This window comes from Puntigrus tetrazona, chromosome 10, assembly GCF_018831695.1.
Source record: "Puntigrus tetrazona isolate hp1 chromosome 10, ASM1883169v1, whole genome shotgun sequence".
Lineage (NCBI taxonomy): Eukaryota > Metazoa > Chordata > Actinopteri > Cypriniformes > Cyprinidae > Puntigrus > Puntigrus tetrazona.
The window spans coordinates 9,660,270-9,685,158 of NC_056708.1; the positions used below are offsets into that span (position 1 = coordinate 9,660,270).

At 38.2% G+C, this 24,889-nt stretch overlaps 2 protein-coding genes across 2 annotated transcripts; one reads left to right on the forward strand and one right to left on the reverse strand.

Moving 5' to 3' along the window:
• The first annotated feature begins 447 nt into the window (after positions 1-447).
• rab38b (RAB38b, member of RAS oncogene family) lies at positions 448-6,592 on the forward strand. The gene is made up of 3 exons (XM_043251203.1): positions 448-743; positions 3,228-3,508; positions 4,992-6,592. The coding sequence occupies exons 1-3, from the start codon at positions 533-535 to the stop codon at positions 5,142-5,144; spliced, it is 645 nt and encodes a 214-aa protein (XP_043107138.1). The 5' UTR covers positions 448-532; the 3' UTR covers positions 5,145-6,592.
• Positions 6,593-17,000: 10,408 nt separating this feature from the next.
• On the reverse strand, positions 17,001-24,380 carry tmem135 (transmembrane protein 135). The gene is made up of 15 exons (XM_043250841.1): positions 24,199-24,380; positions 22,954-23,081; positions 22,516-22,608; positions 22,310-22,343; positions 22,034-22,099; positions 21,490-21,536; positions 21,246-21,287; positions 20,939-21,091; positions 19,949-20,018; positions 19,551-19,718; positions 19,338-19,401; positions 19,186-19,262; positions 18,579-18,677; positions 18,208-18,275; positions 17,001-18,134 (listed from the first exon to the last, which is right to left on the reverse strand). The coding sequence occupies exons 1-15, from the start codon at positions 24,337-24,339 to the stop codon at positions 18,002-18,004; spliced, it is 1,383 nt and encodes a 460-aa protein (XP_043106776.1). The 5' UTR covers positions 24,340-24,380; the 3' UTR covers positions 17,001-18,001.
• Between the last annotated feature and the right edge of the window lie 509 nt (positions 24,381-24,889).

The window sequence follows — 24,889 nt, forward strand, 5'->3', positions numbered from 1 at the left end:
TAGATAGATAGATAGATAGATAGATAGATAGATAGAGATGAATGGATAGATATAGATAGATAGATAGATAGATAGATAGATAGATAGATAGATAGATTTATAGTTATATTTCTATATATTAGATAGATAGATAGATAGATTTATGGTTATATTTCTATATATTAGATAGATAGATAGATAGATAGATATGAATGGATAGATATAGATAGATAGATAGATAGATAGATAGATAGATAGATAGATAGATAGATAGATTTATAGTTATATTTCTATATATTAGATAGATAGATAGATAGATAGATAGATAGATATGAATGGATAGATAGAGATGAATGAATAGATAGATAGCTTTGTGTCTGTCATCATGAGTAAACAATCTCTGACTGGACGGGAAACCCTGGCAGGATATTTAGTGCTCATGAGCAAACAAAGTTTGTCTGACAGCTGGTCACAAGTTTTTCCACGCCCTGGGCGGCGCCAGTTCAGGTCAATGACAGGCGACTAGTTAGTGCGATAAACACTGGACACACAAATGTCCTCAGCGATGCATAACAATCGGAAAGAGCACTTGTACAAGATCCTTGTCATCGGTGATTTGGGAGTAGGGAAGACCAGCATCATCAAACGGTATGTGCATCAGACGTACTCCACTAACTACAGAGCGACCATCGGGGTGGATTTTGCGCTTAAAGTTCTTAACTGGGACTCAGAGACGGTCCGGCTGCAGCTGTGGGACATCGCAGGTAAGAGAAAGTAGGCTAAGAGCAGTCAAAGCCAAGACATATACGTGTCGGCGTTTATTAAAAACACGCTGAAATGCAAGAATTGCAAAAAGTGCTTTTGTTTTTAAGTAGCACGAAACTCGCGTAATGGAATTGTAGCTAAATGTTCATCGTTCCTTAAAAACTATTACCACAGTAACCATAGATTCAGTCAAAATGCAATATTTACAGTTAGTTTTGCTGCCATACGTGTCTTTAAATAACATTACTCTTAAAACCTAAACTGTAAAGATATTAGTCATTTGAATGGAAAACAGGCTACTGTAGGTTATCTTACCGTTTAGGTTCAAATGCATAGATCTATTTTAAAATGAAATGTACTTAAATTGGTTTTATCCCTAAAAAAATAACATTTGACTACTTTATTTTACTTTTTTTGTTCTTTAATAATATTAGCCATTTAAATAGGCGTAATTTATAAGGTTCAAGGTAAAATATTGTTATCGTATTGTTAACAGTATCATTGTTTTATTAGCAAAAAAGGGAATACTTTTTATTTTTATTCTTATAAGTATTCTTGTTTTTTAATTTTTGTTTTTGCTTATAGTTTTGTAACGTTGATAAATTAGTAACCATAGTCTTACTACAAATAAAACAAAAAACGCTAACCATGCTATTTATAGTAAAGCCGTGGTTATAAAAATGGTATTCCGCCAAAAACGTAGTACTACACTTTTTTGTACGTGGTTATTTTTTTATTTTTAATTTTTTGCAAGGGCTCGTATAAGATCCTCGACACTTTAAAGAACAGTTCTTCGTCAATATCAAATTACGGTTTAACGTCGTTAAATTGAAAGTCAGTTGATCTTGTTCAGCGTCAAAATACGTTTTCGTCCTCACGTGTCAGGCACGCGCCGCTCAGAAGAACTGGTTTTCCGCGTGCCCGCGCGGAGAGCTCTCTCACGTGAGCGAGATTCAGAGATGAAGCGATGAAACCGATGAAATCTCTGTAAACAAACCACGGGAAAGAGTATTTCCAGCACGTACTGTTCTCGGTCCTCAGCTACCGCAAATTCCACTTTAAAACAACACACCTGCTCCCACAAAAACACATTTCCTACACCAATGCGGTTCTTAAAAACGTTTGCCTCAGTTTTCACCAAAATAACATGCTGTATATGAAGCTAAATCTTTCTAACATTGTGTTTGCATCACTCCAGTTGTCGTAACGTTTAGCCAATTTTATTGTATTTAAATGAAATATCATACTTATCCAAATTAGCAGACTTTCTCTTTTTGCTAAGCAAGGTGTATGAGGCCTAATGCAGTCATACAGTAGTAATTAAACCAATCATAATCATACAGGCCTAGGTACTCAAGGGTTTGTTCCTTATCATTACTATACTATTCTCAGTAAGACTGGCTTTTTGCTCATCCTAACATGACTCAGCAGTCATACTCACACAGTCATAAACTCCTCGTGGGCTTCATAAACTCCTCATTGCTGCCCGGGAAGTCATCTGACATACAATTTCATGAAGTGAAACACGCCGAGTTCATTTTCCTTGTTAGTGACTAATAGTTTTCATCAAAAGCACGCACATTTTGCCAAGCTGTCAAGTCGGGTGACACTTTCTGTAATGGGCATTCCCCACTGCTTCGTCCAATTTCAGCCAACGACAGCCTCCAAAACTCTTTTTAAAACCTGAAAATTGATTTATTTAGACTCTGTTGTTGATTTACATTATTCATTGCGCAACATCTGTGCGATATCTCAAAAGGCCATATGGATTAACAAAACCAATACAGCATTTCTTGTTTCGTGGTCCATCAAGTGCGAAGCAGACTGCTGTCGGACCCGCGGAGATCAACACGCACCTCCTGATTCTAATTTTGAACAAATAACAGAACAAGCTGAGAGAAACAGCTGTCCTGGGGAATGCTGTATAATACCGGCAGCCCAGATGAGTGGCTGCATTCAGAGTCAGACAAGAGAAAGGAGCATAGACGGAATGTGCCATTAGCCGGAAAAGTCAGTCGTAATGAGCATATTCAACTGAATAAGAACCACAGGAAAGTTTGCTGTGGATACTAGTCAGAACGATGCACGTTGCGGGAAGGTGAATGCACAAAAAAAAAAAGAGTCATGTGTTCTTCGGCAGTAAATGTAATCATGCCACATTTATCCTCTTTCTTAGAATTTGAGGCCGTGAGCTGCTACTTAAAATATCTCACTATGTGTAAGCAATTTATGCATTCAGCATACGCTCGCATTTAAAAAGCCTTTCTTAATAAATTAAAACTCTCATTTAGCATGAATACATCCAGTGTGTATTTCCCACCAAACAAATTCAGCATTGCTGTGCATATGAAACTTCTTTTAAGAACGTAAAAAAATCCTAGCAGCCTCAAACCTCTGAATAGTGGTGGCATTTTGGCTTGTTGTGCCGTGCTTTTCCCAGTGGTTTTATACCTTTTTTTCTCCTTCTCCATCTACACTGTAAGGTCAGGAACGGTTCGGGAACATGACGCGGGTTTATTACCGGGAGGCCATGGGGGCGTTCATTGTTTTTGATGTTTCCAGACCCACCACGTTTGAGGCTGTCTCCAAATGGAAGGAGGATCTGGACTCAAAATTAATACTTTCAAATGGCCAGAGTATCACCACAGTGCTCCTGGCCAATAAGTGCGACCAAAATAGAGACTTTCTGACTAACAACAGCCTGAAGATGGACCAGTACTGCAAGGAGAACGGATTTGTGGGCTGGTTTGAGACGTCTGCGAAGGTAAGGCATAACATTTTGGACACAGAAACAGAAATGAAAGAGATATTTGTGTCTGGATGGTTTCAGATACCACGTTCATTAAAGGGTTAGTTCACACATGAAAATTAACCTGTTTTTTTTTCACCTTGAAAGCATTTTAAGTGTATGGGACTTTCTTCTTTCCTACAAATCCATTTGGAGTCATATTAAAAATTGCCCTGGCCCCTCCAAGCCATGAATCCCCCTGAAAAGCGATTGAGCTAGGTTTGGGTAGGTTTTGCTGTGAAAACCTGGCAACCCTGGCTTCTGCGTTCCACAGTCATTGGTAGTGTTTACTAAGTATGAAACATGGATAATTATTTTACAAAAACGCATGGATTTGCTGCAGGAGGCCTTTATTTACCCCTCTGAGCCTTGTGAGGTTTTATTATGGATATGCGCACATTATTTCACATCTTCTGAACAGTAAACAACAGACAACCGTTTATCTCCGTGGAAAGGCTTGGAGGCGCCAGGACAAGTTTTTAAAACTCTGACTGGATTCATCTGAAAGAGGAAAGTCACATACACCCAGGATGTTTCGAAAGTGAATAAAACGCAGGTTAATTTTCATTTTTGGGTACACAACCTCTTTAATGTATCGCGGGAATTTAACCAAATCATGGTATCACTATCAAGATAATACTGTGTTTTGTTTGTTTGCTTTCTATATGCACGCTTGTATTCTTTGGAGGGCCATGTAAATTCCCTGGTATGTAAATATAGCAATAATTTATACTAAATACCATGGATTACAATCTTTTACACGGTACAAGTTTGGAGGTTTTTCACTGATCGATTCAAAAGAGATCTTAGATTTTATAGTGACACCTATCGTCTATTATCTTTAACAAAGTAATAAATTTATTCCGCAGCTAAAAGCGTTGGGAGAGTTTTATTTGTCATGTGTCAAAAAAGATTATTTTATTTGTCATGTGATCTCAAGGATCACACATTATTGTACAATTTTATGTACAATAAAAAATGCTTTTCTATCCCTCTGTCTGACAAATATCTTTTGACAGAACTTGCACTGTCAGAGCCTTTAGTGCTTGATTAAAGCCTCTGATTGAAGGTCATTAATATTTGCATGCTAATTAGACCTGCCACTCACATGCAGAGCAGTTGCTGAGGGAAACAGGAGAATGGACTCTTGGTATATTGGGACGGTCTCATTAAAACCAGTAGAGAGGTTTCAAATGGGATTTATTTATTTATTTCATTTATTTCAGCACCTCCATCCATTCGTTCTTAATGAAGAGTCCAATCAGACTTAGATTAACCTCCGTCTAGTAGCATTTCCGTGGGTTTTAATAATTCATTACTCGACATTAGGTCAAGTTCAATGGCATCGAACACAGTCTTATTTCAGAATCAACAAATCAAACTATCTGAAACCTGGTTGTCTAAAAAAAAAAAAAAAAAAAAAAAAGTTTAATGCATGTTCTTTCCCTCTACATTTTAGGAGAACGTCAATATTAATGAAGCTGCCAACTTCCTCGTGAAGCACATAATTGCCAGCGAGAATGATATCTTGAAATCAGTGGTTCCAGATACAATCTCTCCACAGCTCCACTCTGATAAAGAAATGACCTGTTCTGCATGTTTTAAACCCTGAGAGAATGCGGCAGCAGCACTGGTGATGACCTTCACGCTCCTCATCCCTCTGATTCCAGCACGATGGTCAACCATTGATAACCACCACAGATGAATGTCCGTTAGTTACAGCATTAAAATACAGACACTTTGAGCTTGCACACAGAGGAAATGTATTTGTGTCTGAAGCTTTTTTTTTGTATTTTTGTGTTATGTCTAACAAAACCTGGGGAGTTCTGGACTGGCATGCTTGAACGAACAAGGTGAGAGATTAGAGCTTCTGGGTCAGACACAGACTGATTATAATTTCAGAAACAAAAATGCTTTATCAGTATGCACATCAAAATGCAGACTAATTATCATTTTTGGTTTTGGTGGACTGAGTTTTAATAACCCCAGGTGTTAACAAATACAAAAATAACATTACTTTTTTTGCAAACTCATGTCGAGGCACTAAGATTTTTTTTAATATGCATCTGCATTTCAGCTACATTCCTGGTCTAATGTCACAAAAAATGCATTTTGCATTTGGGTTATAAATTTTCACTTTTGAAACGGGAGGTTATGCTTTAGGTTCTTCGCAATTACAAACCAAGATTTGTCTCTTGCTAATTGGAGGCAGGAGGTATTAGTAGCAGGGACATTTGATTGTGGAAAAAATCATGTAGTTCATGATAAGTCATCAATATTTTACTTTGGTTTATGCATTTTACAAATTTTAATGGTACTGTTTAAATGTAAAGTTAATTTTGTAAAGGTTTCTATGAAGTTCACCTATCTTCCCAATGCATATTATTGATGTTATTGTGAACATCCATGCTTATGTTTAATTTAAATATACAACCAATGGACAAAGCATTTAACCCATAGAACTAACTACGATATTCTGTAGTATGCATATTTTACCATACTGACAATGTTAAAGGACTGTCATGCTAAGATAAATAATACTTTATGAGCTATTTATCGTTTTATTTACAGCACATGAACATGCAGTTTGTCATATCATATTTATGATTAAGTTAAATGTTGCTTAATTGTCGCAAACAATTTATATTTGTAAAAAGAGAGCTGCCAACCTCTTCCCTCATCCTTTCTGTCTCCTTGAACATCCTGGCCCTTCTTATCTACTGCCATCCTTCCATTTCATCCCTTTTTTCCACTCCTATTTTACTCTCTGCATCTCACATCTCCTTTGCGGTGATTCACCGTATGACTCATTGACATTATATAAATCTCCCATGATTCCCTACATCGCCATGTGCTTTATTCAAATCCTTTAATGTGTATATTGATCTACTGGCTTTCCATATCCATCTGCACCTGCTGCAAACACAGTTTTTATTCTCAGATATTATTTGCCTGTGTGGGAGGTGTTGTGTTACGAGATTGAATTGTATCGTTAAATATGTTTCTGTGAGCCATTTCATACCTTGAATGTCAAGGTATAAAGAAACACTTCGAAATATGAACGTCTGTTTTGTTTTGTTTTGTAAGGTTTTGCAAAATGACGTGACGAAGAAACATTTACGCTTCGATGAAAAACGTGCGTACATTTAGAATGAAATAAAACTGTTTTGTCGACTGACTTCATTCTTACAGGATTAGCATCGCTAACATAACAGTTATCATCACCAATCGTATTTAAATAGGTGTATAACAACATAAACGTGATCTCTCGTGTGAAATAACGGGCTGTGGCAAGGTTAGACAAATTACAGCCTTGTAGTTCTTTCCACAACTATATTCATCTCTAGTGTTATCACCATGACAACTATTTTTTTGCCTCTGCAGGCTATACTTCTGTTTTGATTCCTTATATGCCAGGTTCCTGGAAAATTCAAAGAACTCACTTAGAGCGCATTGATTTAATCAATAATGCGCCTAGCGCTCACTTTATCTAGTTTAAAAACACGCATTTAGAATGAGGATTCTAGTGTGTCCGTTCATTTGGGCTGCACAAGATGTATATGGATGAGGACAACGGCGTCGTGAGAAGCTCTGTGTCCCGCTAATGGACCGCATGACTGCATCTGCTTTCCTCTCAGGAATTAGATTTCACTTCCGCAGGTTGCTGGAAAACTCACAGGCCTGCTTGAAGCCATATGAGCGGCATTGCTCTGTACATAACAGCTTTAGTAATAAGAAAGAGAGAGAGCGAGATTAAAAAAAAAAAAAAAGCGAGGTACTACTATTCTCGAGGAGTCATCAAACTAGCCTGAGATATTCTAAATGTGGCAGTTTTCTCTTCTATCTGGCGAGCTATTTGGTTGCTGTTAGTCACAATGATGCACTTATGCCGAAAGTTACGATGAACAAGGCGAGGTCACCCTGACTTGCTTGGGCAGAGTTTAAAAAAAATAAAATAATAATGAGTTTTTGAGTGTTCCTAAATGATAACAAATCCTATGTCAAAAACTTTATGAATTTTAAGTTGCACCGGGGAGCCTAACATGGGAGTTGGGGTTGTCGGTGGAGTCTTTGAATCATTGAGATGACTCTAATGTTTTCATTTATGAGCTAAAAAGATTCATTCATAAGCCTTCGTGTAAAGCATTTAGCTCATTGCCGCTTTAGGCTAGGCTGCAATGTGAGTGTATTTTTGCATTATGAACACAAAACGAGTCACTGAATCAATCTCACTACTTAAATAACAGAATTGTAATTGAGCATGACAATTACGTGACACACGGATACGGATCAAACCGAAATAAACGTAGAAAGTGTGTCTGTGTGGCACAGCTAATAGCAATCGGCAAAATGGCGCTACAGTAATGAGGAAGAGATAAATTCGTTTTATTTTATTTGTGTGCAAAATGTGGAACGACATGGGGGTGAGTCGGCGATTAAAGATGGGGTAAGCCATGTCTGGAAGGTAAAGTTGATATTTAAAAAAACAGCAAAACAGACAAAAACACCAAAACAGATACACAGACGTATGCAACCTATGCACGACCCTAAGACACGCCCCTTACTGCTGATTGGCTACAAGTTAGCTTTGGCACTCCTTTAATGACAAAACTTTCATTTAAGGGTGGATCGGTTCTTTAAGTAACTAAATCGCATGGTTTTTTTAATGTTAAAATTTAATATTTACAAATTAGATTTTGTACTTGCAGCGCTACCATAGCTAGCATCTCCCTTGCGCAAACATCTGACTGTTTCACATGCATTCTGATTCATCTTAAAGACGCAGTTTAAGTAGTGAAACGTGACATACAGCCGTTTCAGCGATTTCAACAGCAGAATACAAGCGTGCTAAAATAATGTATGCACGGGAACCGGCTTTGGAAGCAGACTGCTCGTTATAAGTCTCGGCTTCCGGCGAGTGAGCGGACGAGAAGTATCGCGGGTGAGAGAAAACGACTGAACGTGACGGAGAGGGAGTGAGGGTGTCGCTCCTCTCTCCGACTGTGACAGAGTCCTCCTTCGTCGAAAACAGTCGAATTAAACAGCCGAATTCATTTGCTCCAACATCCCCGTGCCTTTGTCGCTTTCTGCAACTCTCGCAGATGCGCGGAGATAAAGACGAAAGCGGAAAATCGAGCTGGAAAGGGTGAAAGAGAAGGGCGGCCGGATTTTGCGCATCCCGCGCAGGACGTTTTTAGATCAAACAAGACGCTTAATGACATAATTGGCGTTCGGGTGGTGCTATTGAAATAGAACAGAAGAGCTTTAAATGTGGCGTTTATGGGGGAGTGGACATTTGCATGGCTACCTATGTTTATTAAAAGCTCTGTGCGCTTCTCTTGAGCTCTCTGAACACTTCATATTAGCTTTGCCGGAGAGAGCATCCCACACACAGACACCCACACAGCCTGACACACAGCCGCTGAATCTCTCTCATATAGAGCAACACACACACACACACACACGGGTAGATGGAGATGAGCACACATAAACATCCTCCCACTCACATACTTTGCATTGTTCAGACTTATAGAGATAGAAATCGCTCTCTTTCTTTCTCATTACTTTTCCCCACACTGGCACAACCGTGTACAGGACAGGATGTACTCGAAGGTACTTCAAGGATTATGATGGTACTGCCGTGATACCTCCAAAAACTGCTATATGGTTTGTGCTAAAACAGACACGGTAGCTGTTATGATGAAAAAAATAAAAATAAAAATGATAACACGACTTGTGTTTTTGTTTGTCTCGATTCTCTGCAGCGCTTGAGCTCGCAAATAAGATTTTCATATGCTTATATTACATAAGGAACCATTTAGATTAAAGCAGCTTATTGGATATCGGATCAGACTAAACATCAAGCAAGATTTTCCGACAAGAAAATGAAGATTTAAAAACGCTGAAGCAGTTTTGTGGTCAAAAAAATAAATAAAATAAAAATCAAATGAATGAATATTGCTTATAAAAAAAATATAGATATTTTCTTGAGAAAAAATTAAGCAACAATAACAATTATTACAGTAATAATTATAATAAAATACTGTATGTGTTAAAAACTTTCTGTGGAATGTCTAATATATAATAGCACTTATTACTATTATTATTTTATGCAATAAAAATGCATACACATACTTTATATACATCTTACATATAATAATAAGAAAAATGTAGCCTTCTTTAGAGGTATCTTGCATAAAAATGACCATGAAACATCATATATTGTGTGTATATATATATATATATATATATATATATATATATATATATATATATATATATATATATATATATATATGTATATTGAGATACAAACGCATACAGTATGTATTTAGAAAATGTTTACTTGTATATATATAAATATATACATGTATGCGTGTATAATAAATATATACACTACACACAAACAGGTTATATAAATAAAAACATTTGTTTTGAATGTGATTAATCATGATTAGTTGTTTAGTTAGAATATTAGGTAATATTTACATAGCAAAATAGTAGGTAATATTTTATTTTATCACATAATATTAATAGCATCAAGTACAAACACACACACTATGTGTATATATATATATATATATATATATATATATATATATATATATATATATATATATATATATATATATAAAAGAAACAGCAATATGTGCATGGACATTTCTAAAATGTCTTTCTCACTTCTTGAAGTACATTTCTATCTGGAGTGACATCCATCTGGTAGTCAGTAGTGCAATTCAAACCCTGTAGACACACAGGAAGACTCACACAGTGAGAGCAAAAATGTTGACAGACACAGAGATAAAGAGAGATAAAAGATTAAAACTAACAGAAAGAGAACACATATCCAACTGTAGTTCATCCCGTGTCTCGATCTTATCAGTCAGTGTCACAGCAAATATGAGAAAAGAGACCGTTTCGCAGGAGGTTCTGTGGACAGAGAAACTTTGTGTGTGATGAACTATAAAGATATCAGATGTGTTTAGAATAGCGTTCCACCACACACTCTTTTTGCAGCATGCAGTGCGCTTTGTGCTACATGTTCTATGAGAATGCTAAACAGTGGGAAAAAAAATTAAGAATAACTTTATTTATAATTATCATGTTTACGCTTATGATATATCTTGACACTACTAATGTCTGCACACTTACAACTGCTCCATTAAAATGTTTATTGCAACGTTTCGACCATCGACCAGCCAGATCGCATGCCAGTTCGTATATATTTTACGAGGCGAGTAAAAAAAAGAAAGGCACCAATACACACCATTTTTCAAGTCCACCCATGTTAATCTACTCTCCTGTCCAATTTGTTAGTCGGACAAACGTCAGATTCAGAGTCACGATTGGTCAAATCACCTGTCAATCAAGCTCCCTGCGAAATTGCACTGCTCTAAGAAGAATATGATTTCTGATCATTGTTTTAAATGTTTTTTTTCTGTGCTTTGATCTCTGAACTTCATAACGCTTGACTATCCGGATATACTGTAAGAAAGCTGTTTGGGTTCATTTGTTTAAGAAGAGTTTATGATGCCAGTTTTCTTCTTTTCTCTTTTCCTCATGTCTGTAGTTAATCGCTTCGACTGGTATTAGCAAGAAAAACACATTGACCTAGTTAGTGGGTGGATGTGAGCACTGGCTGAGCGCTTTTAAATGCTTTTTAAAGACATTTAACCATTCAGCTTGTTAGACTACCAATGTAAAGTCATTAGTGTGGTCATTAATGGCACTTCATGATAATTAATTATATATAATCTTCTTTTACTTGACTCGGTAAACAACCACCTAGCAACAACCGGCAAAGGCTCAGAACAACACGGCAACCACGTTGATACCCTAGCAAACAGACAGAAACCTTAGCGAGCACTCAGAACACCCTGCTTAGTGACATCTAACAGTGACAGCCTAGCAACCACACAGCAACCCCGGCAGCCACTCACAACACCTTAACAACCATATAATAACAACAGAATCCACCCCACAATATCCAGCAGCCGAAAGACAACCTTAGCAACAACATAGCTCCCACATAGTGACTCTAGAATCCTCAGCATATACAACTACCCTGGCAACTGCATGGCAACCCTAGAAAATCCTGGCGACTGCATAGCAACCATTCACAACACCCTAACAACTGCATAGCAACTGCAGAATCCTCCAAGAACATCCTAGTGATCGCACAACAATCCTAGCATCTGCCCAAACATATTCACAGATAAACACCAGCAACCACCCAGTTTTGCATAACAAAATATTTTAAAACAAAAACCTTAGCAACCACCCAGAATACCCTGAAAAACGAACAGCAACTCTGGCATCCACCCACAACACATTAGCAACCACATACTGATCTCATAGCCAACTTCAGCGAACACTGAAGAATCCTCCTGGTAACCTAAAAATCAACCCTAGCAACCACTGCAACACCCTGGCAACCACCAACAAACATTCATAATTCGTTCAGAAAGTCTATAAATCGTATCGTCAAAGTGTCAATCTTCTCATGTTTAGTGAGTCACTCCTTTTTACGTAAATGACTGCAGTTAAATTTCTTGTTTAAAGGTTTGGAGGAACTGGAAGGAGACATGATGCAGGTTGTGTCTGTTATTGGATCAACTCTCAGGAGTATTTCAGGAAACAATGAACACACTTCCTGTCTGCTGTCTGAAGTGACAGGCGTTTGACAGCCCCCTAAATGTATGTCAGTCAAAACACGCTGCTAACACTTAAAGTGCATCGCTGGAGGATGTGTGGTGACATCAGTCAAGTGCTCAGAGCACAGGACTTGATTGAAGACAGAAATCTTTGTTGCTAAAGTGTGTGGCGCGCTTCTTTCCTGAATGAGATCTACCAGCGTTAGGTAAGACCTTTAAATATACTTCAAGGATTATTAATTCTTTGTTAGTTTGCAATAATGACGCATTAATATTGTCGAGCTTCATATTTTGAACTCATTGATCATTTTTAGTCCTACAAAGATGCAGGGTATTGTGCGCCTCTCTGCTCAAACGACAGGTCTGTCATTTTCTTTAGGCAAGACTAGCACACCTCCTTCCATCAATAAGTGGGACATTTGAAATAGACCCCAGAGTGGACTCTCAACGGACTAGAGTGAATCAAGAGCAGCCAGTGCTCAATATAGAATATAGATTCATGTTAAATGAGGTACAGACCGTACAGTATGCCTGCACACGCCGCCAGAGCTCAGAGAGCACATCTGTCCAATGCAAGCTGCCTGCTGAGAATTACAAAAGCTCTGAGGCCGGTATACTTCTGCATTTAATAGTAGATTAAGGGAGGAATGTCTGTAGTAAAATAATTAAATAAATCAAACTGAACTTGCTATATAAACTGCAATCTGCAAGAATAAAATTACATAAATTGAGCTTTATTAACATTGTGGTTAACAATTTTGAAAATCATTTTTATTGATATAATATATAATAATGATATAATAAAAAGTGGGAAAAAAAAGACAATTGGCAAATAAATATATTAAATAACGATTAAGTTGAAAACCTGTTTACAACTCAGATATAAATTAAAGCAAAATGCAAAAACGTATTTAATAAGTAATTAATAAAAAATAAATAAAAGGACTAAGACAAAATAAATCACTATGAAAAATACAAGAGAAGAATTCTTAACCATTCTTAATTAATAAAAATTAAATAAAACGAAATAAAAATACAATAACATTTTTATATTGGCTGTTTTTTTTTTTTATTATTATTTTATATATAAATCATACGTACATTTTTTGGGACAAAAAATGAAGGCACGTCAACAGATATCCCGACCACCCTAGCAGCACAGGCTATGACAGTTCTTGCTTTGTTCTTAAATAATACTTGGTTAACTAAAACACTTATTTTTCTGGATCCATGTAAATGAAAAAAAAAAATGTTAAAAGGACATTCGTTAACCTTTGTTGTGATAAACGCTTCTCCGTTTAACATCAGGTCCTGAAGCAAAACCAGGCTAGAGCCCGCGATTGTGAACCAGAGACAGTGAAGCTACAGTCAGACCCAAGTGACCAAGAAAAGAGCAGCTTTTTCCACAAAACACAAGGACAGTGTCGTGGCCAGAGATAATGGCCTATATTGGCTGCTCTAGTGACTCACTGGCTCCAATAAGCTCATTCCTGTCTGCCTTGGCCTCTTCATCCACTCCATGGCACCAGACGAAGTCAGTGGGGGTGACATTCTGTCCTAGATTTTATGGTTATGCTGCAGGTTCATGAGGTTCATACAGCAGTAACGTGTAATGTTTAACTCCGTTTGGGTCGCTGTGGGACCAGAAAACAGCCAAAATGTCTTCTCTGCATCCAAACGGTTATGGCAGAAACAAGAACAGTCTGCAGTTTAGGTTTAGTGGATTCTGCATATAGAGCAGAGGTGTAGTAATCAGCTCTTTCCTGTAATTAGACAGAACACCAGTGAATGAGAGAGGACATAATGTGTCCCGTTCCGTTCTGCTTGGCACTCTTGGGCCTTGCCCTCCAGACATGTCTAATAAGAAGAGAGTGTAATTAAAAGAGAGAAAGAATGAATAAAGTCTCCGAGACTAACGAGCTACGGAGGGCTGATCGAATATTTAGCAGCGGCGAGGTGAGCAGCGATTGAAAGCGTTTGGCTTTTGATTCACTGGCAGATTTTTTTTTTTCCCCGTAGAGTTTGCAGTTTCGTGCGAGATGATGAAACTAAAGGCTAAAACCGAACATGAAAATGGTCAATAAATGCAGGCCATTCATTTAAACGAGAAACTGTGAGAATAAATTCACAATTGCAGGAACCTCTCAAAGCACCTTACCCACTATTTTTTTTTTCTTTTGCTTCCAAACTGTGCTTGTGCCAGCTTTCTTTAACATAGATGCCAGTTGGTTTGGTTATTTTAAATTATACAAACATATTAATGTCCAAATACTTCTAGGGGCCACTGTATAATAACACTGGCTTTCCTCTCTCTCTCTGTGTGTGTGTGTGTGTGTGTGTGTGTGATTTGTAAATCAAATAAGCTGCAATGCAAAACGTCCCATTACTTTTTGCAAAACAGACTTTAGATGAGCAAAGGATTATGAGTTAATGAATGTGGTGAGTAGTATTAATCTTCTCAACAGTCTGCCTGGAGTATTCCTCACTCGATACCTGCCAGACTCATTAACATCTTGGGTCTCATATAATAAATGTGTTAAAATAGGCTTAAGTGGATTAGATTTTATTATAGATTTTGTGCGGCGGTCCATATATTAAAACCCCTGTGGGTCGGCCAGCCCACTCGATGCGGTGTGCTGCGACGGTAATATCTGGTGAAATATTCTCCAGCCAAATCAATCCACAAGACGACTTCACCGACATCAATACAACAGCAAGCAGACATAACCGCATCACTTTGATCAGAGCGTTTGTGTGGCCTCATTCTGCCACGGATCCTGACAACCTGGAGGCAGAGGCAAGAAAGGACATGCCATGATTAGGTGTGCATCTGAGGCTAACCACACACACACACACACACCTCTCGCAGGTTTCTAACAAACATGACAGCTTGACATTGCACCTGGGTTCGATTCATCTGGATCAGGTCCCAGACAAGTGTGAAGAAGGGAACTGAGACAAAGAGAGCATGCAGCCCTCTTAGTAACCTTGTAAGGTGAACCGTCGCAGCTTCTGCACATTTTGAGTAACGCCAGGCTGCTGCACGTACAGTATGGAGATGATTTTCAATAAACACACACACACACACACACTCCGGCCGCACATATTCACACTCTCATCCTCGGAGGTACTTCACACTGTTTGATGAGATTCAGTTGCCATGGAGACAGCTGAAAATGATTGATTGGCCAGCACCTGAAAAGTGCTCACCGAAACTTCTAGATCAACCGGTTATTTTTAAAGGCCCTGTGGGAAATCTCAGCGTGAAGGACGTGGATCAAGAGAAAGTTTGCTACATTTACCACGTGATATAAGCTGAAGGTCATTGCAAAAATACTGGCACAATTAGAGACGGTTGCACCATAAGATGAAATTAGACCGCTAAAGACACTGAGGCGGGAATGGAAGCGTTCCTGCAATTACAAATGGGTGAATTGTAGCTTATATTATATTCGCTTTGTTTGTTGTTAGGATGGTAAAATATTTTACAAGGTAAATATTTAGCCTGTCTTGTCTCAGCGGTCTAAGATTGTTCATTAATAATCAACGTGACTATATGGCCAATCAAATAAAACATGGCGGGCTTTTTCGCTGTTTGACTCCAGCGCCACGCTTCGGTTTCTAACGCTGCAAGATATAAGAAAATATTTGATAGCCGTTTTGATAGAAATGTAAAACGACCAGCGGTAATATCATGCGATCAAATTAAGTGACTTTTCGCCGTTTTTAATTAAAAATACTGGTTTATTCACGTAATCTAATCCACAACGTCTCGCATTTAATTCTACTCCTTTTCCATCGCTAGAACGGAGTTGGAAAAGCTATTCTTTTCTCAAAGAGTGCAATAGCTAGCTAAAACGCGCGACGTCAGCCGTGCCAAGGTCACGGGTTCGACTCCAAAACACACACACACACACACACACACACACACACACACACACACACACACACACACACACACACACACACACACACACACACACACACACACACGCCGATAAAATGCGCGCTTTAAATGCACGGAGAGTTTCACTTTTGAATAAAAGTCTGGCAAACGAATAAATGCACTTTGGAGGTCAGGCATCTTTTTTGGGCTGCTCTGAGTTTTCACTTCTCTGCCAGTTCGAATGAATCATTGTTCACTCCCTTGCGCGCAGGCTTGAGCAGATCCCCCTCTCAGGACTGAACGAGTCTATATCACACCGGCTTTTCTCCGAAGACTGGACAGAAAGGCACAATCTGAGAACCATTTCACACGGAGACTTCTCTGCAGACAGCGAAGGAAACGAGAGGACAAGACGTGTCAACGTTTCGTGTGAGCTCAACAATGCCGAAAACATCTCCTCGGTGGACAATTGCAGAATATTTTCGTCTAAGGCCGTGCGTTGAAATGATTATTATCTGCATTTTTGGATGCATATAAACAAACATTCAGCGCGCACGCAGTCGAATGCGCGTGTCCTGCGAGAAATAAAGGCACTGCTATTTTAAGCTCTGTTTTGCGTGGAAATGAACACTTGATGTTTGTGAACTATTAAGAACGTCGATGGATTGATTACCTGGGATTTAAACTCAGTTCAACATCGCCCCCCAGTGGAGGTTTACACGAATCCTTTTGTAGTGCATCTCTCATCTAAATGTCAAACTACCAATTCATTAAAAAAAAACTACATTCAGGAAGGATATGTCGAAACTTTGTACCATAATAATAATAATAATAATAATAATAATAATAATAAAACCATAAAGGTCACAATTGGCTTTTGTAATTTGAGATAACTGTACGGTAGCAATAAAATACTCTTAGAAGCTTATTTCGTCAGAATTTGTTTAATATAAAGCTTTTGCTTTTATACAAACATCAAAGACATAAGGCTTTCTTTTACATAAATTACATTTTAAATTCACAGCAATACTTCGATTATATTGTCAGCTTTTACTCTATATATTGTTATTGCTAATTAAAAAAAATCTCTGCTACTGAAAGTGAAAGTCCATTAGGGTGACTTTTAATCTGCTTTTCTCTCCCGAAACAATATCTGTGACTACCAAGTATGCAATAAAAGGTGTTAACTTTCCATAAAACCTGTACTTATGAGAAGGTCTCAATATATTTCTATTTGTACACTAAAGACAAAGAAGAGATCATACACAACCCTGATGTCAGGAAGGTCTTTTTTTCCATGGCTTAACCCGCATATCCAGACAGTTAATTACTGATTTGATCGTTTTGTGTTTTTTTTTGGTAGGATTTGACATGACAATGAGCAAAAACAATCCAGCATCACCTTCTGAGGTGGCCAACCGTGCTGTAAACAAATGTGTCCGTGCTTTCCTACCAGGATTTAAAAAAAAAAAAAAAAAAAGAAGAAAAATAAAAAATTAAATGCATTTTATAGTCTCAAAGCCGATTGGTTAATTCTGCGGACTATGAAACACAGAGGTCACAAGTCAGATCCCAAGCAGTCCGGAGATTGCTGAGTTAGCGTGAACACATTCCTGCTCCGTCATCCCGTCCTTGAAAATCCAATAAGCAACCATTATCCTATGAACTTCAAATCATCTTCAGACAAACCGATGCCGATATTGTGCGTACAGAGAGGTCGCATCTTGCCTGTACTAATTACACCCGCACAATGTTTCAGATCCACATCAACGTAAACATAACTGCCTTCACACTTTCACTTCACATTTAAATGACATAGAGCGCCAGGGCGAGAGAATGTAAGAGAGAGAGATCGTGTGCAAGAGCTTTCCGTGCCTTTTGTGTCACTGTTGGTCTCTGGGAAGACATCTCGCAGACACCCGGGGTCCGTCAGCCCAGCCGTACGTCCATGTCGACGGGACACAGCACGTATCTGGGGTCAAGTGTAGGCGTGAAGTCGGCGAAGTGCTTAGAAGCCTCGGTCCCAAAAACGTCGAGCACTTTTCTGTTCATCAGAGCAAACCTGGAAAGAGAAATCCGTAACTTGATGCGTTCAAGAATGAAATGCGTTCGTCACAATTTCCACTAATACGCACCTGCCCTTCGTCAGCCGCAGTAGAAACTTCCAGTACGATGGTCTCAGATTCTGCACTTCCATAACCGCCTGGTGAGATCCACCCAGCACGTGTAAAGAAAAAACCTTTAACTACGGGCATGTTTAGTTCATGTTCAAAGGCTTTTAAAGTGCAATTAAAAGTGCTGTCTTTCGTTAAAAAAAAAAAAAAAAAAAAACACTTGGAGTGATTCTCATTCAGTTCATGACCATCAAGTCCATCAATAAGTCACACCGACGCAAACAGCTTCTGCATTTTAATGTGATTTGTATTTTCCCTTGGTGTTAAAGTGTCCTTGGTTATGCCGAAGGTGCTTTTAATCAGGTAGACTTTAAAAACCATTTTAAACTTACCGCTTGAAAACAGATGGCAGTGGAGATGGCATAGATTACGGTGTCGGCCTCGGGGAAGTACGGAAACTTGCCTGCCTCGATCCCTTTGAAATACAGTGTCTAAAAAGACAGTCGATACATTATTAGTAGACCATGCATACACATATTATACCGTTTATTCCCCTTGCGTGTTTAAGAATTATGTTTAAGGCTTTTATGGTATTTTACTATATTTTAATATAATATGAAATATAAGAATAAATAAATATATATATATATACACACACACATATAAAGTTTTTTTTTTTAATATATACTGTTTGTGTGTGTATTTATATATACATAAAAAATATCATAGTACATACATATATACTTTTTTATCTATTATATCTATTTATCTATATCTGTATATAAATATATTCATTCTGGTGTATTTTTTCAATTTTGCATCTTCACAGGTCTAATATGTAACTGCATGAAGAAGAGCAGCTAGAAGAAATTCACATGGTTTTCAAATTACATGAAGTATTTGAATTTAATTTAATTCTAAGACCCCAGAGAAATCATTGAGAGACAAGTCGTACTACTTTGAAATCACTAAAAAAAAAAAAAAACAGAGAATCTTTACCTCCACTAGTTTGGAGAAGAGGTACATTGAGATGGTGGTGCTCTTGTAAAAGAACATCGAGGTGCCAGCAAGAAAACCTGAAAAGACAAACGGAGAAAAAGGTGAGATGAGAAGCTCTAACGGCTGTGCAAAGCATTCAAAACACTCCTTACCTGCTATGAGAGCATGGAGCTCGTCGTCCAGGTTACGCATCCATCTCAATAAACAGCTTGTGCCCTTTCATAAAATGGAAGTGAGATGAAAAAAAGTTCACAATTGGAAAAAAGTGTTACTCAGAAAAGAAAGAAAACAAAACCCCCCTAAAAGCTGCAGAGAAACTTGCCGTCTCAAAAAAAAAAAAAAAAACAGCAGTGGAGATGAAGTACCTTGTATATACTGACAAAAGATCCCAAGAAAGCTCCTAGCTGGAAGTTCTCTTTGTTGTAGAGCAGCCAGAGCAGTCGAGAGGGTTTTGTAAAGGCCTGTCTGAATGCTGATGGAACCTTCAAACAGCACTGAATGAGGTAACCCACGCTGAACATTCGGATGAAACCCTTCAGAAACACAAAGCATCTCAGGAGCTGCTCTCCAGAAAACATCTCTCAACTTCGTGTCAGCTGTGAGTTAGTGAGCAAAGGGCACTGCTATATCGACAGAGCCTTTAACCCAGATAAACGCAACACGTTTGCGCATTCACATCCTCTCTCCCCCATTCAAACGCAAACGCTCAGAACAAACACGAGTGGTTTGAAAGACAGCAGGTTAGGAGGTCTCAGACGCTTACTTTAACACAGTAGGAGATGCAGTTGTCTTGATAGTGTTTGCAACATCTATGCCTGGGTCCATGTTTGCATCTAAAGAGGACAACACACACAATGAATGCAGACACAAAATATGTTATGAGTTATGAGGCAGGGGAACATTCACGCATGAAAAAGAAGCTGAGTGTTGAACAGGCAGGACCAAAAATTATAAAAACTCCAAGATTCAAATGCAATTCAAACATGCATTTATACCCGCTTTGTTGTATTTTCATTTTAGGTCAATTTGTTTTTTTAAGGAAATGTATACTTTTATAAAGAAAAATAGAAGCTATTTCTTTTGAACACTATTCAAAGAATCCTACAAAATGTTTCAAAATATTTGGTTCTCTCTCTCTATATTATATTCAATTATTCAATTAATTTGTACGTCCAAATATAAGCGATGTGTGTGTGTGTGAAATATATATATATATATATATACACACACACACACACACACCAAAGCTTTGCCATTATACAAATAAAGTATATTCCAAATATAGTAGAAGAAAATTTAAAACTGTAATAATACTTCATAACACTATGATTTAATGAAAAAACTATGAAAAAAAAAAGATCCTTTTAACCTAAACTTAATCTAAATTAATCTAAAGTGTTCACCTTGGTATATAATTTTCTTTCAAATACATATGGAGATTTGATTTTAAATTGTATTACTGTAGTCAATAAAATAATGTTCATCTCAAACATCATTTAATATTATTAATTAAATTGACAGTTGCAATTAATTATTTTCTTAAACATTTTTCATATCTTGAAAGCCCTAAAAAATACATTTTGTAAGCTACTTCGTGCCTGATATTTTCAAGAATTAAAGAGACTTAAAAAGTCTTTGCGTTGTTGTGTCCAGCAAAATACAGTTTACCTTAACTGTAGGTTTTCAAGGTAATGGATAGAATTACATTTTCTGTCCAAAAAAAGAAATTCTCATGTGCATTTCTCTCACTCACATGGAGTCTAGGAGTTTGCGTGTAAATGCTCTGATGCAGCTCCCCCGGGAGGCAGGAGTGTGCTCCGGTCTCTCGTCTCTCTCCGAACCCTGTCCGTACGCATGCTCAGCCAGACAAGAGTGTGTCGGGATCTCCTCCTTGCCAACTATAAATCTGCCACAGCCAGACACATAATCTCCTTTAAAAGTCTGACACGAGTTGGTTATGTTCTTAACGGGGTGTTTCCTAAGGGCCTTAGGATTAAAATGGCAAATCCTTTAGAATTTAAGGACTACATAAAGTCATGCAAATCGATAAATAAACTTACTTTAAGGCAGAGAATGCGAAGCCATTCAGCCCGTCTTTGCATCTGGAGATAAAACCAGAAATCAGAAAGTTAAAAAGGCCGACGTCTGTAACCGAACAAATGGGTTTTTATTTGAAGAGTGCCCCTGTCCACCCCAGCCCTGCTCCACAAGTCTACTAATGAGATGACGTGTTAAAGAAATAAAATAACCGGGCCTGGCGTCCTCTAGGACCGGGACTGAGAGGCGGTGAGCTGACCGACTGACCTGAAGAAAAACATGTAGAGGGATGCAGTCAAGCAGAAGAGAAGAACCTGGGGGGGGGGAAGGTGGAAATGATGAGACTGACATCACATGAAACTTATCATCAGGTCAAAGCTAGTTCAAAGCAATAAAGATTTTGCGAGCATGTAAAGTGGTCTTGGATCATTAGCGCTAAATGATCTCAGCGCGTGATATAATTAGGTCTATTTACACTAACGCTTGCTTGAGGTCAGCACTCTTTGTTTGATTTTGCCTCTTATGCTCAAAATGTCTGCATTTATTTAATATAGACATACAATAACATCGTGACATATTATTGCAATTTAAAATACAATAATATCAGTGTCACGTGATCATTCTAATACGCTGATTTGGTCTCAAGAAACAGTTCTCATTATCATCAGTGTTGAAAACAGTGGTGCTGCTTAAGATTTTAAAACAATAAAAAAAATTTTAGATGAACTGAAAGTTCATAAGAACAGCATTCATGAGAAAAAACAAAAAACAAAACTGTTACCTCTGAGCGGTAGCATGAACTGTAACGTACCTCTCCGTGTTTCATAGGCTTAACCAGACCCCTTGTGACAGCCATCCGGAAAATCGTCTCTGTTGCCTGGAAATGACACAAAGCACTTAAGATCAAAATCAGACAAGGTTTACTTGAAACAGACAGTTTGGATCGCAGCTTTCCTGAAAAAGTAACACAAGTGACAGATAACAGATGTGATGTTGACTACTGCCAGGAAACGGTCATGCAACTATGATAGATTTGTCAAGACGTAACACAGCGGGACCGAAAAGAAGCGAAGCTGAATCGTCTTACCAGGTTTGCCATGTAAATTGTTAGGAGTCCTCTCCTGAATGACAAAACAAATTGTTTGAGTTATAGTTCTTGGTGTGAATTGGCCTTTACTCGTTTCCATCAGAGAACATTTCCATACGCGGTTTGGTTTAAACTTTGGATGATTTGTATAAAATTTGCATAAAACACAGGCCAAAGGAAATCTATGATGAAACATCAGGGCTAACCTGCTTTTCCGCTCTATTAGTATGGCGATGTATGAGGCCGGCAGTGCCGCCCCAAAGCCGGCCGACCAGGAGTAGAAACGTCCCAAAAGCTTCCTGAATAACAGAAGAGAGGATAGCTAGTCATTTACAAGCATGATCTGACGTGCCTTCAAACGACAATATCACGGTTGAACGTTTGTCTCATTTGGAAGGGATTGAAATAATTAATTCACAAATTAGGCCAGCGGTCCGGTCACGCGAAAATGCCAGTCATAAATCCCGGCGCGTAATTTATTTGATGTGTCAAAGGTCTTTAGAGTCGTATTTGGACGGCTATGTGCGTAGACTTTAAACGGCTGATAAGGACAGGGATTCAAAGGTCGCTCATGTCCGAACGCCTGCACACGTAGGACGGCAAATGTTTCCAAGCGCTGTTTGTCAGCAGAATTTTAAGGTTACCGGAGAATGCAGAAAAACGCAATGTAGAGGCCTCCATTTGCGGTCAGGAAAGAAGTAGACTGCAGGATCTCGGGAAGCAGCCTTTTCTTGTAATAATCCTTTTTCCTCCTCCTTAAAATTGCTGCAATCTTGAACACAAGGAGGGCATAGAGCGCATGTTAGAGAATTTTTCTGTTATTCAAGGAAATCAATTTCTGACTTAGCTCTCAGTGCATTAAGTGCTCTATTTTAAGCAAAGACATGAACACGTTTAACACAATGGTTTCTTTAGCCAACATGTTGGCGCTCTGCGGTTTGTCACCTAAATATCAGTGACCCACTGTCTATTGATAGACCGAGCCATAGTTTTTGAAGCTGAATCGAATGCCAACTCTGAGACCCTACAGTTCAGGTGTTGCACCACTTTATAGTTTTGCAATGAAAGCTAAAGACTCGTCTAAAGTTGACAGAATGATGATCCTCTGTCAGACCTAAACAGACTAACAGCCAGTCATACGAAGCCATGACAGTCAAGTAAATATAAGATAACGTTCTCTGATTAATATATTTACTAATGTGGCGTCCAGCCAGCAACCTGAGGTTAAGCCGAATTAACCAGGTTTAATTTACCTCAGAATTTCTACTCTTAGGTCGCTCGTCCGTCCTAGCTTTAAATTATGAATTATGTCTAAAAGAAGCAGTATGAAAAGTTTCAATATAAAGCATAGCATATATCCATATACAAACAAGCACAGTTAAATCAAGAATGAAACTAATAACCAGTTTAATGCGAGGCAGTTCGCCCTAGTCAAATAAAACATCTTAAACCTAAATATCCTGCCAAACACGTTAATGGTAAACAGTTTCGGTTTAATGGGAATGACTTTGCAAATTTAATGTATAAACTAGGCATTTTATATTCAAACGACAGGCATAATTTTAATTCAATATTCAGAATAAAATAATAATAATAATAATAATAAAAGTATTGCACAAAGTTCCGCAGAGGATCATGACAGTTTGGTCATCCAGCAGGTTTCTGTCGCTTATCTGACAGTGTCATCAGTCAAACGACATTTTTCTACTTTGAACACTATTAAACGTAAAACATGACGGGTCGAGACCCACGTCTGTGCGTTTATTTCTAAATAACTTTGCAACTGTTCGAGGCCCTCGCATCGCCCCGCAGGACTCTGCTGTAGCTGCCAGGCTAACTGCGCCCTTGCCCCGGCGAATGAACAGACAGATCCGCGCCGAAACACTCACCAGATACAGGGGAGCATATATCTTGAAGGAGACCTCCAGAGCTCCGGCTGTCACCTGCAGAGTGGAGGCTATACACGAGGAACTCCAGGTGTGTCCTATCTCGTAGCAGCTATGCGGTATGGACTTGCTGAGAGCAGCCATGTTTAGCACCTTGCCGCGGGAGCGCGCGTCTACTGTTTTCTGCTGGAGCGCTCCCAGTGAACGCGCGCTCCCGGAAAGGGAGGATTAAAACTGTGACCGTCTTTGATAAAATAAGAACATGTTAAATTGTAAATTATTTATATAATCAACTAAGTTATATTTTAATAGCTTTAATAATATTAATAGTTTAAAATATAATCCAAAGTGACGTTAATTTAATGCACAGCTACAATTCAACTTTGTTAATAAAGACAATATTATTAGAATTATTTCTGATATATAATACTAGGTAATACATTAAATACTGAATTATATTATGTACCAACACAAACAAAACGTATGGATATTGGAGCTAAAATGGAAGAAAAAACAAACAAAACAAAACGCAGCAGCAGAGGACCTATGGTATAAAAGTGCACATCCTCTTTCATTTGTAATTTTCCTAAATTCACTGCAAAATAAAAGGGATATTTGAGGGGGGTATTGAGGTAAATAAAGTAAGCAGAAATATAATCCAAAAAATATTTACCAGAACAATGCTCCAAGAATT